The following is a 16781-nucleotide window of genomic DNA, read 5'->3' as shown; positions in this document are numbered from 1 at the left end:
TAAAAATGGGAAGATGATTCTGGACATATAAAAAGCAAAACAAAAACTCTTGAAAAGAGCAGACTTGGAGACTTCAGAACTCCAGCAACTAGTGAGACCACAGATAATTCACATTATTATATCCTAACCATGGATTCATAAATTGCCACCATCACTATGCAGTAAGCATTTAATTATCCTCACTGATTGGAAGTTACACACACACACACACACACACACACACACACACACACACACACACTTTTATTCAGGTTTGTAGAAAAATCACATTCAAATGGTTATTTCACTCTTCACTGATTCTTTTATCTGTCTTCCAGGTTATGTCAGTCAGTCAATTAGCAATGTGAAAGAGGTCTTGGATTTCCATAATAATATGATACTTATAGTTATTAGATCTGTTATTGGAACTAATAATGATTTTAGTTATGTTCCAAGACACATGTCTGAATTCCATTATAATGTATCAGATATGAAGAAATGTTCACTATTAGATGATTATAAATTTCTCCAAATAAAATCAGAATATGATCATAGTGCTATAGCAACACAGGAAACATTTTGAGCAAGTAATAATTACATACATTCATGTGGCTTTGTGCTTGCTTCCATCAGTTACCACACTATTAGAATATGGTTAATTACAAGAAAGAAAAGGGAATTAATTGGTTTTCAAAATAGCAATATAAGGGAACTCTTGACAATATTTTAACAACCACAACTGAAGGAGTGATATCCAAGTTATAGACTGTGCTTCCCTCACTACATTGAACATTTTTTTCAATTCTGTGACTACTCTTTCTCCTGCTTGTAAGATGTCATTGCCCATGCTGAACTCCTGCCATAAGCTAGCCAAGACCTTCCAGGTCTTGCCATTTATCACGGTAACTTTGGCTGATAGAATTTGTTTGATACTTCTTTTTTCTATATATTCACCTGCATAAAAGATTGATAAAATTATTACTTTTTATCAAATGATAGCATGAATTTCAGTAGTATATTTTTAGATTTATCCTCTTCCAAAACACTGTTGAAAGATTTTCAGTTCATGAAAATCTAGAAATTCTTCCTAGACTGAAAATATCTGATTTTCTTTTCTACTTTCCTTACAGACACTTATTTTCCTGGGTGACTGCTGTTAGTAATCAGTGTCATTTTCCAATTATAGCATTGGCATTAAAAGAGAAAGTAAAAATGCCTTCTGTTTGCTTTTATCATAAAAAAGAAAAAAGATCTTACTTTTCCTCCATATCAAACTCTTGGTAGACTTCCTGTATGTAGTTCTAAAGCCTCATTTATGAAAAAATACTCCCTAATTGTCCCATTTCAAGAATCGTGGCTATCAAGAAGATACACATACAATCTAATGAAGGAAAGAAATAACCTGGAATGATCCATATGTTTTTCTGTGTGGAATTGAATTAAAAGTGTTGTAAATGAGACGAGTAAAGGAAATACATACACACGTAAATCTTTACATAGGCATAAATGATCTATCTTTTGCTAAAATTAGATCATTTGAGACTGAAGCCAGGCATGACAGATGCTTTTCAAATTCTGTCAACTCTCATAAGAGTAAATTGCTGTGTAGTTTTGTGTGTTGGGAAGATTAAGAGGTTGGGACAGGGTTTAGTGAAAATAAATATTGTGAGTTATTAATTATATGAATAACATAGTTATTGGTAAATAGAACAAAGGAATCTATATGTTATCTGTTTTAAGCCTAATTTACTGTTTATGCAGAAACTCCTCACCTTTTCTGTGAAAAGATATATAAACACATTAATGAGCAGAACTTCATTGAATGCTTTGTAATTTCTAATCTTGAGACAATGTATTATATCGCAATCATGAATTCATACTTAAGCAATAATAAAAATTACTAATTTAGTTTCATTGAAGATGAGTCAGTCTTCAGAAAAAATAAAACAGTGCCATTATATTGAGGTAACCTGTTAAGGGGGGTTAAAAAGGGAATTTGTATTCAGAGACCCTATAGGTTTTAAAAGGTTCGGTTCAAAAATTGTGGTGTAAATGTCACCCATAAGATACAACTTGTACAACCATACCTGGTAGTCAAGATGTCTGAAGTATAAAAGAAAGAAATAGTGTAAAATATAACAATGGCAATATTTCTTCACCTCTTTACAACATATACAGGGAAGGGAAGTACACTAATATTATTGAAACATAGGACTTAATATACCTTTTGTCTTTATTCACCACATTATTTAATGGCCCTAATCTGCATTTTAAGACAAATTAACAAATACAAGGAAAACTTTCTTACAGTACAACTATTAGATATTTAACACTGGTCATGTTCCAATTAATGACGTCTTATTGCCCTGTCACTCCACGTTTGATAAGACCTTAACTTAGTGTCTGCATAGAGATCAGCAGGCTGAGGATCTTCCTCATGGGAAGAATAATTCTTCAGTCTTTACAATTCATTTAAGTGTTAAAACTGAGTGAGTTTCCAATATCCTAAAGCATTCAGACATTTCACATGGAGTTATAGGTTCTAATGTTGATGGTCTTAGATGAAGAAAAACCCTGGATGCAGGGCAAGTTGTAAATTTTACATAATTTATAAGAGGGAGAAGGTACAAAGTACTACAGAAAGACTATTTTGCAGAACAAGATGTCAATGGAATTTCAGAGTCCATTCTGTGTCATTCTAGAATATGTCTTATTGGTAATAATTGTTTTAATTCTTTGCCTGTGATATTTGCAAATGTTAATGTTCAGCTATACTAGAATTTTATAAACTTTGATATTAAATGTCCAGGAGAAACCTGTATAGTACAGTGATTTCATATAATGAAAAATTGGCAGTTCATTTTTGCTCCTTGTGGTCCTGGTGATGGCTGAAGGAAAAAAATACATGCTTTGCTTTGTGCTGGAGTAGCAAGGCAAATGAGAAAAAGTATCAGGTAGAAAGACTTTTTCTGATGGCAAAATTTATGAACATTAACAGATTTTAGTAACCCTCATTACATTTATATTCTAGCATAGAAATCAACAATAAACAAATAAGTAAAACATATACAGAATATCTAAAGATAAGATTCATGAGGAAAATTAAGAGGCCAGGCATGGTGGCACATGCCTATAATCCCAGTGGCTTTGGAGCCTGTGACTGGAGGATTGTGAGTTCAAAACCAGCCTGAACAACTTAGAAAGGACCTACACAACTCAATGAGACCTGTCTCTAAAATACAAAAAAAGCAATGTGGCTCAGTGGTTAAGTGCTCCTGGGTTCAATACCCAGTACCAAAAAAAAAAAAAAAAAAAAAAGAAAGAAAGAAGAGGGTTAGGGCATGAGAGAGAATGTTAACTAGGGTGGGTAGTGATACTGTGAACAAAAAATAATGGAATGGTATGATGGAAGGTAATGGAGGCATCCACTGTAGATTGTGTGGTTGAGGAAGAATTTCTGGACACACTAACATCTAATCTGACTCCACAATGATGAAAGACAGCCATGTCAATATTTTGGAGAAGAATCTTCAAAGACTTGTTAGTGAGCAGTGGACCTGGTGTGTTGGATGAACAAAAGTCAGCATGCCTGGAGCACAGTGGCGAGCAACTGAGGTACAGAGATGAAATTACAGGGACAGGCAGAGACCCTGGCCACAGGAAGGTTTTCATTCTACATCAGGATCTGGATATGTGGGATATCTCAATTTGGGGTACCATTCCCCAAACGTGACCCAGACGTTTATATCATTTCATCTGCATCACTCCTGCAGTCTTGGTTGGTCATTCCACCAGTCAAACTGTAAAACCCATATTATGCCAAGCATGGTGCTAAATGATGGGGATAGGGCTTTGACCAAGAGAGACGCCAGCCTTGTCTCAAGCATGCATATCTGATGGAGAAGCTATAAAGGAAATGATTACAAGTATCATGAGGTCTAAGTTCTCAATAAGAGATATGTCATAGATGTTTTTAATAAAGGAGGGTTGACCCAGCCTAAGGCCTGGGTCCAACGTATACACAGCAATGAAATACTAATTTGTCTAACATTTTTTACTCTGAAAAGTTATCCCTAGATTTTCCTATCTACTGTAACAACAAAATAGATTTTGAAGATAATTTATGCAGTGCTTTATAATGTTCTAAGTCTTTTTCATATGCATTATCCTATTTAATATTCACAAAATCTGTGATAGAGGTCAATCAATTATAATTGTCTTCATTTTAAAGATGAATAAGCTGAAGCCCTGGGAATTTAAATGATTTGCCTACAGTTAAGAAATGTGTTAGTAATATAAGCAGCCCTAGCCGTATTGTGTATTATGTATATCACCAAAGGTCTTTTATGAACTAAACACAGTAAAATTCCTTACTCAGTATAACACTAGGCATTTAGTTTGAAGGCAAAAGGAAGAAAGTACACAGCACCCTCATTCTTAAGAAACATGCATCTATTTAGGGAGGTGTGCAGATGAACACCACATAAAAAACTTCTTCAGAAATTCTTTGTGCATATGGAGTTAAGGATACTCAATTTGGTATGAGATTATTCTATAATCTTGTCTTAGCAAAAGTTAATTTTTAAATTGGACATATAAATAGGTAACATGGCTAGATCTTGATATTTTTTCATTCTGAAAATTTACCCAACTTTTTTTCTTTTCCTATTGTCAGAATAACTGCCAATCAATGAATCTTACCATTTCCTCAGGTGAGTTTATTCCTTAGTTTAGAAATCCAGTTTCTTCATCTCATAGATTAATCTTAGCTACTCTCTCTGCAAAAGACTACCACCCAGACACTCCAGAAAACTTCACTGAGAATTCTCTTCTCATTATCTTATTCCCAGTTCTAAATCTGATGCCAAGATTTCTATTTGAATGACCTCCTCCTAGGATGTTAACTTGTCAACCTTTAGGAAACATCATTCTTTTAACCTTCCTTTATTTCTTACGAAATCAGTAGAGAATTCTAGTCAATTTGCAACTCTGAATTTGCTGCCTTACTAAATGAACATTCTCTCTTGTTCTCAGAGTGATTTTATTTTTCTAATTCTTGCTTGATGTCAATAAATGCCTGGATATATTAATATTGATCATTTTGTACTACATTTTATAAAAAGATAGCACCTGGCATACTGTCACATAAAAATACGCTTGCTATTTCAAAATAATATCAGGGCCTTATTACAAATATCACATCTCTAATCTCTTTTCCCTTCTACTATGCCTATAAGTGCTTTCTCTATTAATTATAACTTGTCAAAAATACATGCCTAGTGATTAAGACACAATAGAAATGTATAACTTCAATTATATATTTGTGCTTACATGTTTATCTTATTCATCATGGGTGTGAAATGATGCATGGTATGTAAAATACTGAAGATGAATACTGTCATCAAACCAGCAGTATGTGACAACATGCCAGGTCTCTTGCTAAGTGATTTTATAGGTTTGTAGCAATCCTATGGATAGTGTGCAATATGAGTTTCCTTCTAAAAAGTCAGTGAGGATCAAAGGCACATTTTTAAATAGTAACCAAAAAGAAATATCTTCGTAAAAAATGAAAACACTTACGGGAACCAGGAATTTTTTAATCTCTTCCAATGCATGACTCATACGTGAATAAGCTTCCCCAGGTGGAGCAAACACTTCAATTAATACATGAAGTTCATCACTCAAGTGGGCATATTTGGCTTCCCCGCTCTTCCTTAATTCTTCTTCCTGTGAAAGAAGTTATTTTTAGAAACACAAATCTACTCATTTTGTATTGATTTAACATTTACTGAGAATGACAAAAGGGTATAATCTAAGCAAATTTTCCATAAGAAGAGAGAAACCCTTTGAGAAATAAAAATATGCTACAAGCCATTTAAAGATTTTTAAAATGATTTTTGAGTGTTTCAATGCTTATAAAAGCCCCAGCATAATTATGTATCTACAACAGATTTTAATCAGCTAAATGAAAATGCTCAATTTCAGAAAACAAGTCACAGAAATGCCATTAACTACTTCGGGCACGTTGCTACATTTTGAAAGGGAAAGATTGTTTTTTATCTAATGACTACTATTTTGCAGATAATAAGCAGATTATTACCATGTTCTTTAAGAAAACTGAAAACTCTACTTCTTCAGAATTTATAGATTATTTGCTCATGATAAAAGGTACATATGCAAAATCAAGGCTTATCTCCCAGTCCTATTCCCATTGCCAAAGTAATCACTGAGCTTCATACCCTCATGTTTTCTATCATTTGCTACACTGTTTTGGACAATAGGAGTATGTTAATATAATGGTGGTTAAACATCATGTTGGAATTGATTTTGAGAGAGGTATGTAACATTTGATTAACCAACAATACAATTTTCTTGGATAAGATTTTTTTTTTTTTTTGGTTCTGTGCCCAAGACATTTTTGAAACCTGATTAATTCAGTATAAACATGGAGCAAATCAGCATATTGATAAATGTATTTTGTTCATGTGCACTGAGCATTTTACATATATCATTTCTAATTACAATATCTTACACATATTCACATATTACAGATTAGGAAAAAGAAGACATAGGTAGCTTCAGCAAAGATCAGATTCAAAAAACACAGATTATTGAGCAGTTGGATTTGTATTTTTTGGAATTTCAATGGAGCAAAATTTAGTTAACAGGTTCACATAAACATTATTAATTATGTTTACTTTTCTTGTCTTCAACAGTTCTTAGTGAAACAAGCAGCACTTATTTCATTAAATTTCAAACAATAAAAATAAACACATAACTATTTGTTTTATTTGATTAAATGGAAAATTCACATGAATAGACCTAAATAGGATAAACAAAAGCAAATTTGCTATTGATTTCATGTGTCAACTGTGTGCCCCATGCTGATGTGTTATCTGACCAGAAATGTATAATATTTTAAAACATGAAGGATCCATGAAAGAGACAGGAAGGTGCTCTGTTCTGTGTGTGTGTGTGTGTGTGTGCGCGCGCCCTTCCCATCGTTCCCCTTTGTCTAATCCAATGAACTTCTATTCTTCTCCTTCCATGCTATGAGTTAGTAGCCACATATCAGAGAGAAGATTCTGCCTTTGGTTTTCTGGGACTGGCTTATTTCACTTAGCTTGATATTCTCAAGTTCCATCCATTTACCAGCAAATGACATAATCTCATTCTTCTTTATGGCTGAGTACTATTCCATGTGTATGTATACCACATTTTCTTTATCCATTTATCTGTTGAAGAGCACCCAGGTTCCATAGATTGGCTATTGGTAACTGAGCTGCTATAAACATTGCTATGGCTACACCACTGTACTATGCTGATTTTAAGTCCTTTGAGTATACATTGAGGAGTGGGATAAGTGGGTCAAATGGTGGTTCCATTCCAAGTTTTCTGAAGAATCTCTACTGCTTTCCAGAGTGGTGGGACCAATTTGCAGTCCCACCACAATGTATGACTGTACATTTTTCCCCATATCCTTGCCAACATTTGTTGTTATTTGTTTTCTGGATAATTGCCATTCTGACTAGAGATGGAATCTCAGTGTAGTTCTGATTTGCATTTCTGTAATTGCTAGAGATAGTGAACATTTTTTCATGTATTTTTTGACTATTCATATTTCTTTTCCTGGAAAGGCCTGTTCATTCCTTTGCCCATTTATTGATTTGGTTATTTCGTTTTTTTGGTGTTAAGATTGTTGAGTTCTTTGTATATCCTGGACATTAATGCTGTATCTGAGGTGCATGTGGTAAAGATTTTCTCCAATTCTGTAGGCTTTCTCGTCACATTCTTGGTTGTCAAACTAGAATTTTTGACTTAATGGCTTTGCTTAGTACCCAATTCTCAATTTGGGAAGGAGAAACATCCTTGAATGCATGCACCATACAGTGTAGTCAACATTTTTTCCCTTTAGGGCCTGCCGGGATGCAAGTTGCTTGCTATTTTAGAGGCCAGTTTAGAATACACATAAATCCTAGAACAGTGAATCTGAGATTTCTTGATCTGATCCTTTCTCATTACTTCCTAAACAAATTTCTAGCTGGTGAGGAATGCTTGCTAAACAAATTTGGTATGCCACCTGCAACTCTGAGATTACAAGTGTGTGCCACCATGTCCAGGTAGTCTGAGAGTTTTAAAAATCAAACTTTACAAAGTGTGAAAGAGAAAGAAGGTGGCTATGGCAGATGGGATGATCAGGAGGAATGTTCTCATCTCCAATACTTGGAAATTTGAGAGTTATAATATAGAATGGTTTCTAAATGTTTAACCTTCTTAAACACTTTAAAAACTATTAGCTTGATAGTCTGCAAATAATAAATCTACTTTCCTCAAAGTATTTAGTGATCTCTAAAAATTGGAACTAGCTAATTTAGTAGATATATCAACCAACCTCAGAGACTCAATACATTAGAAATTCATTTCTTGTCCATGTGAAGTTCCAAATAGGTGTTCATGATATTGGGACACCTCTTCTCCACACAGAAACCCAAGTGTGCAGGCTTTTATCATTTTTGATTTCTCCACCTTTGTTTTTTTGTTGTCAAGGCCATTAAAAGAGTAAGAACATGGTGGACAACCTGTGGAAGGTTTCCGTGAGATTACCTAAAAGTAGCATAGAACAGTCCTGACTGTCTCCCTGGTAAAGAGGATGTTGTATGTGGTCTAGTCATGAAGTCAGAAGGAAGAAGATATGGGCTGGTGAATACACACTATGTCTATGGCATAGAAATGTTCTAGAAAGGCATGGTTCAATGGAAATACCATGTGATTCACACATAATTTAAAGCATTTTAGTAGCTACATTAAAAATACAAAGAAATAGGTAAATTAATTTTAATGATAGGTGTTTTCAAACAAAATATGATATGCAATTAATATAAAAATAATCAGAGTTATTTTAATATTTTTCTCCTATGCTGTCTTTGAGTGCAGTGTTTATTTCATATTTATAGCATATCTCAATTTTCCCTAATCACATTTCAAGCACCCAATAAGCACATTTGGCTATCATAGTAGACACCACCTTTCTGTATTTTTCCAAAAAAATAGTAAAATATGACAAAAATATTGACCATCAAAAACTTACAGTAAATTTGGATGGTATCTAGGTTAAAGTTATAAATAACTAGATGTTTTGCCTTTACCATGAGAAGGGAGCAGAAAGCAGAGAATAAAGTTAGTTTAAACATAGATGCAGAGAATTTTTTTTTTTTTTTTAAAGATTCAAGCATCTATTTGATTCAAGCAGGCTTAGCCTCAACTGAGGAAATAGGTCTTAGATACTAATGAATTTCCTATAGACTACAGAGTTAGTCAGGATTGGAGCCAGGACTCCATGGAATGGGTAACAATGCTAATAAAAATTCCAAAAAAAGAAAATTGAGCCCAGCAGAATTATCATAAGCTATTATAAATTTTTCTCAAAGTAAGTTCTTTTTTCATTTTTGAAGGTGTGTTGTTTGAACTCTTGACAAAGGAAAAACTTCCAAAGATTTAGTTTGAGATTAATATAATAATACTTACCTCATAGGATTTTGTATGTTTTGAGAAAACTGAAGAACATTTTATAAAATAGAACATTCTATACAATTATTTCAGTATGATTATTTCCCATATTCTCAAGAAGTATTAGTAAGATACTGTTTGTTTGTTTCAATAGAGACCAATAAATGTGACTGAAGCAGGTAGGTGAGTTACTTCTCTCTCAAGTCCAAGTCCAAACTTAGGTATCTATAGGGGTAGGTGGTCCTTCTCTGCACTCTTATCCTCTTATCCATAGATCTACGTTCCTCCTGTGGTAACTCAAACAGCCCTTAGGATGTCGCTCTAATCCATGTTGATCAAGGAAGTTACATAGCCTCCCTCATTTCTGCATACTCCTTCATGGGAAAAGGAAAGAAAAAGTGGAAGGCCAGAGCTTGCTCTTAAGGGCATATGCTTGATGTTACATATCTTTTGCTCAGATGTCTTTGGCAGGATCAAAGTCACATGGTGGCCCTGGATTGTGAATGAGATCTCAGACTAAGTGGCCACGGATCTATCTAAAATCTGAGTTTTCTTTACGACAGGAAAAAGTAAAAATTGACACTGGGTGACAATAAGCTGTTTCTGATTGTTTTCATTCAATTCTTGTTAAAATGATACTCCACTGTTAAATCTAATCTTGGTAAGTGACTAGCCAGTGTCTGTTACAATGCCTAAATTATATTTCTAAAACAATACTACCTCCCCAGTTGACTTTATTACATAAATCTTCAAGTATCATTTGAATATAGCCAGACATAGTTAATTGTGTGTCTGGCCAAGAGTAAATATATACTTAGTAATTCAGCACAGTCTCTTCAGGTATTTCTTAAACAAGAGTCCCAAATATATTTGTGGGAAAAAGGTTTATTTTACAATAAATGTATTATCTAACAAGTTGAATTCAAATGGGACCCTAGTGTTTCAATAATTTATGCTTGATGTTAAAAAATAAAAATTTGTTCATTTATCTTTTGCATCTTTTATAAAAAAGGTCATCTTGGGATATTATACCAGATACAGCAGCAACATAATAGTAAGGAAGTTAAAGAAAAAGATTAAAAAAATCAGAAATGTTAAAAAATCTTGAATATAAATTGAATACTTTCAAAGTTAACACTATAGGAGAAGGGATGTTTGTCTAATATAGGCACAGAAAAGGCAGATTAAGTGAAAAGATGGCAAGATGCATGTACTAGAAGTTGAATCTATGTGACATGATTCAAAATTCTGTTTAAAGACTGCACACTTAGTTGATATTAGTTAGTCTCACATGAAAAAAGTATACTGATTCCATTGAGACCATTTACTTTCACTACTGACCTTCAGACAATGATTTGTGGAATCCATGTATTATAATATGAAAGAAAGCACAGGCTAAATATTTTCTTTTAAGTAAAAATACTAATTATACTAATTAATAAATATAAAAGATTCTAAGGAAAGTCAGTTGGGAAAATCAGATCTAGTTTTATTTATTCCCAAACACTACCCTCATTTATGCCCTGAGGTAAAATATAAGTGAAACATATTGGTTTTATCAGACTTTTATACAAAAAAGCATGACATGAAATAAAGTCTAATTTGAATTCATTAGTATGTTTAATTGTTAAAGAGGTGTTTAAGGAAATTTCTCTTAGGAATTATCATTTGCATTTTATATTCTACAAACAAACTTTGAAAACAATTTCACAATTAGGAAAATTTCCTCTTAATTCACAATAGGATGTGAAGAAAACTTGAAAAAAAAGTCCCCAAAAGTAGATTAAAAAAAAAATCCATAAACTATACAATTAAAGAAAACTACTGATACTATATCTAAGATATTTTCTTTAAGTCCTTTTTTAAATAATAGTAATGGTAGAATAGAATCATAATTTTGGTACTGCTTCTTAGATGACAGACTTAGAAGTACTTCTCATGAATTCTCATTTTATCTCTACAATGATAATTTACACCAAATAATATTAATTGACAACTTTACAAAACAGGAAATTGAGGCACAGAGAAACTTGTACATAACTACACAGACTGTTAATATTGGAATTATATTAGAATCCTTATCATCTCATCTCAAAGATCAGCTTTTAATCACCGTGGGTATGTTGCTATTTAACAGGTAATTGAATAAAGGAAAACTTTTGGCAATCTAGATATCTCCAAAATATTTCTGGCTTCTGGAAGGCATTAGCCAATGGTCCCTATAATTTAATAGAATCTCATCCCATGTACATTGTGGGCTCCAGAGTACATTAGAGAGTAAGTCCTACTCTCTAAGCCATGTATCTTTTTTCCCTTTCCCCCCAAAGGTTTGCTTTTTTTTTTTTCATACAAACTCATTTTATTCTTACTTATATGGCAGTATACTGCAATTACACCACAAGATAAAAAAAGAAACAAAAACAAACAAACAAACAAACAAACAAACCCCATGAAAGTCTGGGCTCTAGTTTTGGTTTTATCATTTACCAGAGGTGAAATACCATTAGCAGATACTAAACACAGATCCATTATATTGATTCACTCCCATTTTTAAAGCATTGAACCCCATTTTCAGATATACACAGGTATTATCAAAACAAAAAGATTTTCAGGAACACTCTCCAGCCAGGTGTGGTTGTGTGGACTAAATGATCTTAGGAGCTATACCTCTATTGGTGCTGGCTGAACTGTCATTTCATATCACACACATCATGAATTGCTTAGCTAAAAATGTTAGTAAGTTCACTTCACATTGTTTGTACCTCACTCTGTCTGTAATATACAGTTCAAACACATCATTCCTACAAAATCTTCGAGCTCAGGGTAGCTTTCCCAATTTCTCTTGGATTATTACATTGTATTCCTGAAGCAAATGTGCTTCATGTAGGAGTTGTGTCTATTTCATGGACAGTTAGCTATGGTTAGGATGCCCCCATCCCTGATTCCATCTGATGTGAGGCCTCCAGTTCACTTATAACAGCACATTACATTGTAGTTCAGATGATTCAAGACAACCCCCATTCCCAAATCTGACAAAGAATCAGACGCCCCATGTGCTCTGGCTGAATTTTCCAGTTGTCAAATTGAAAATAAAACCCATAACTTCTTGAAGTACTCCAAAATATATATACTCAGAGAATAGTTTATATGGGCCACAGACTTCATTTATAATCACTGGAAGGCACAGAACAAGGAGGTCATGTTCATGATCCCATTAAGCACAACTTTACAAAACTCTCATTCCTGATCGCAGAGCCTTTCCTCTGTTTCAGTACCACATTTTAATTTTCTTTTGCCTGTCTTTAAGTCCTGTTGCTCTCTACTTTTCTAGGGAAAATAATACAGTCCTTGAGTGCTAATTCCCAGACCCACATAACCAGTTCATTGGCCTGCTCAGCAAAATAAAGGGAAAATCAGTTAATTGACTTTACTGTTGTTAAAATGATACTGACCAGATTAAATTGCTATACTGTGTACATGTGTGAATATATAAAAACAAATACTACTATCATGTATAATTATAGTGAACCAATAAATATCCAAAGGAAAAAGTAAAAAAGAAATTAAAAACAATGGGATCACCATTTGCTACTTGAACCAACCCTTTGTAATCACATTTCTTTGTAGCATTTCTAACAATTTTACACACACACACACACACACACACAGCTTTTAGAGGGGGATTATAGCAAAAGAAAACGTTTCCATCTTGTTAAATTAAGAATAGTAGTTACTGCATCACTGTAGTGTGCTGATATTAAGTCTTCTGGGTATAGGCTGAGGAGTGGGATAACTGAATCAAATGGTAGGTCCATTCCAAGTTTTCTGAGGAATCTCCACACTGCTTTCCAGAGTGGTTGCACCAATATGCAGTCCCACCAGCAATGTATGAGTGTAACTTTTTCCCCACATCCTCATCAACATTTGTTATTTGTATTCTTGATAACTGCCATTCTACTGGAGTGAGCTGAAATCCCACTGTAGTTTTAATTTGCATTTCTCTAACTGCTAGAGATGTTGAACATTTTTTCATATATTTGTACATCTGCCAGTAAATGGATAGAACTAGAGACTATCATGCTAAGTGAAATACTCCAATCCCCAAAAACCAAAGGCCATATGTTCTCTCTGATATGCAAACGCTAATTCACAGTAAGGGGGCTGGGGGATGGAGGGAAGGGAGGGGGAATGGGAATAGGAAAGATAGTAGAATGAATTGGACATTACTTTCCTATGTGCATTTATGAATACATGACCAATGTAATTTTACATCATTTACAACCAGAAGAATGGGAAGTTATACTTCATATATGTATGATATATCAAATACATTCTACTATCATGTATAACTAATAAGAACAAATTTAAAAAAAAAAAGAAAAAATTGGGAAAAAAAAATAGTAGTCACCTGACTTTGTCTTTTGTGTGTATGTGTGTGTATAGTATTAGGGATTGAACCCAGGGTACTTTACAACTGAGCTAATTATTTTTTATTTTTGGTCTCATTAAGTTGCTGATGCTGGCCTCAAACTTACAACCCACCTGCCTCAGCTTCTGAAGTGATTGGGATTACAGGTATTCACTATTATGCTCAGCTGATTTTTGCATTTTTTACAGAGCTTTACATAAATTGTTCATGATGTGATGTAGACCATAAATTCCTTCTTGGCACTATTACACAGGCTGATATTTTGTTCTTCTAGATTCTGGTATAAGACATCCCACCATCACCACCATTACTAGGAAAAAGTCTTGTGCAAACTAGACAATGTGATGGCCTAGACCTATGTACACATTTAGGTGTACTCATGTACCTCATAACTAAGAAATATGTAGTCTTTCCTTAAATATCTAATTACAGAATTAATCTAGCATTCATTTCACTGACTCACCAGATCAACCAACACTTATTGATCATATATTTAAACTAATGTCCAACAGTAGCCTTACTGCTCAAGCTAGGAGACTGTTTTATGGTATATTCACATGCTTCAGTTCCTATAACTTACATTGTATTAACAAACAGTTGGCATCATTTGTTCCCAAACAAGTCTATATCAGTTTTATTTGCTCTTATTATTTTGTTTTTGTATTTTATTTATACACTTGGGCTTTCGGCTTCTTAAAATTTTGCAAAAACTTCCAGATCAAAAACATGTAGGTGATGAAATATTTTGCTATATTCAGACATTGCTTGTGTAAATTAAGATAACTTCTGTCAGAAATGTTCACTCACATTTCCTTCTTAGATCAGCTGTAGTGTCACCATTCCACTTTGTGTTTTCTGGTTTTACATGTCAGTTTCATAATTTCACAGGGTTTCAAATTATTATTTCATTCAGTATCCCTTCCATTAAATGAAGAACATGGTATATATCTATATTGTGGGGGGCACATTCAGAGTCTCAGAGTTGGTATAAATATTGTTTTACAGGGAACATAGTTGGGCTAATGAAGATGCAGACAGAATCTCCTCTGAACTTCCCTAATGTTACTGGATCAGATCTCACAGAATCAGCCCCCAAAGCCTCCTTATCTCCTCCCCCAACTCCAAATCAGAAGGTCTCCACTCAGGGATGCAGTGATCTTGGGCACCAGGATTCAAATAGGAATTGTGTAAACAAGACTTATGCATTGCACACATTCCATCCTTTTAAGCCCTGAACAACCTTTGCCTTTAAACTTGGCATAACCCTTTATTCATTGGTCAGTTATTCAGTAAATTACTCAACATTGAGCAATTTCCAGGCATGTATAAATATAACTTGTCCTTTCTCATACTTTCAGTTAATTTGTAGGCCCCCAATCACAGAACCTCAGTTGGAAAAGTTTTCTTTCCAACAATACATATGCATATTCAATGATAACTTGTTTTGTAATCAAATGACTATACAACTGAAGTTAAACACAATATTCATTTTATGATTATAGGCACATACAGTCAATATAAGCAAATAATAGAAGGCTGTAACCCTCCAAAGTAATGTGGCATGCATAAACAAGTTAGGATGAGCAATCTTTTTGACAATACCCTCTCCTATTAAATCCTTCCTATAGATAATTATCAAGTTGAGTAATGAGACTGGCAGCTGTTGTACTTCTTATGAGGTTATTTCAGTTTTGGGAGAATCAATAGCTATATAGATAAAGTGACTACGCTTTGTACCTAGGAGTTGCCCTTAGCAAACTTTAAAAGTAAAATCCAGAAAGGTCCCAATGACTGGAAACTTTATTGTAATATGTTAACAGTAACCTCCACCTTAGAGACTGAATAGCTTGTTTGTATTACTTTCCATGTGTAAGAAAAACATAGTTAAAAATCCCTATGAACAGATACCAACTAATGCTTTCCTATGGACATTCTAATAGTGCCCTACATTAAAGGAGTTAGCATTAAAAATGCTAATGGAAGAGATTTAAAAGGGCTAACTGAAGCAGATACTCTACTCTTATTTTTTCAGTCCCTTCACAAGCAAAGGAGATGAGGTAACTTCAGGATAATTTTCAAATGTTGCTTCATGGAGCTATAGAGTTTTCAGAAAGGTTCATCAGTCCTTGTCCCCTGCCCCATAGCAAAATCAGAGTCCTACCACATCTATTCAAACACATCAGCCCAGCTTGGTCCTATTTAAATTAGAAAATGTCAGGTAAAAGATGGTTTTCTGAATGTTCCATAAACTAAAAACAATGGACAAAATCAGATAAGACAATGTCTAAGATTTCCCATAGCTCTGGAATTTTATGATCCACCTTGTGATTTTAATCAGGGGCATGCTAATACATAACATTTTAGTATTAGGAAATACTACTTTCCAAATAGATTGTCTTCTAGGATATATTTCCAGAAAAATTCAAAATAAAGGCCACTTTTCATGCTGATTTTTGAGTATCTGCTGCAATAAGGCAACCACTGCATATTTGACATAAGTTGTGCCATTTAATCTTCGAATGTAGATTTTGGTGGACTGTGGAAGAAGCTGAGTACAGTAGAAAGAATAAAAGTTTTGGAGTCAGTAAAACTTAGATTTGAATTAACAGCTCTGATATTTTCTATCTATTGTATCTGAGCCTAGTTAATTTTTTCAGACTTTAGTTTTTTTTTAATCTATAAAATAAGACGGCTCTAGATTTTTCACGTAAATATGAAATGCAGTAATACATTAAAATCATAAGCATAATACCTGACATACTTTAAACACAGAACAAGTGAAAGGTTTTGTCTCAGAGGGACTAGGTAATGTGGTTGTGATTATTCAGTTAGGGCATTAAATTCAGTCAACCTGACTCCAAAGCTA

General features: G+C 33.8%; 1 protein-coding gene and 1 long non-coding RNA gene across 11 annotated transcripts in view; one reads left to right on the top strand and one right to left on the bottom strand.

Moving 5' to 3' along the window:
* KHDRBS2 (KH RNA binding domain containing, signal transduction associated 2) overlaps positions 1–16781 on the bottom strand; it is a 577654-nt gene that overhangs the window by 281156 nt on the left and 279717 nt on the right. For all 10 annotated transcript variants that reach the window (XR_013764976.1, XR_013764977.1, XR_013764978.1 and 7 more), the window contains exon 4: positions 5560–5706. Coding sequence is in view for 3 of the 10 variants with exons in the window: in XM_079146741.1 (XP_079002867.1) it covers positions 5560–5706 (147 nt within the window). In the remaining 7 variants the exon portion in view is untranslated. The remainder of the gene's footprint in view (positions 1–5559; positions 5707–16781) is intronic.
* LOC306665335 overlaps positions 1–16781 on the top strand; it is an 811245-nt gene that overhangs the window by 528088 nt on the left and 266376 nt on the right. The window lies entirely within an intron of this gene.

Source organism: Sciurus vulgaris (genome assembly GCF_902686455.1).
Source record: "Sciurus vulgaris genome assembly, chromosome: 7".
NCBI classification, from domain to species: Eukaryota; Metazoa; Chordata; class Mammalia; order Rodentia; family Sciuridae; genus Sciurus; species Sciurus vulgaris.
The sequence above is the reverse complement of the archived record's forward strand: the minus strand, read 5'-3'. Positions and strand labels throughout refer to the sequence as shown.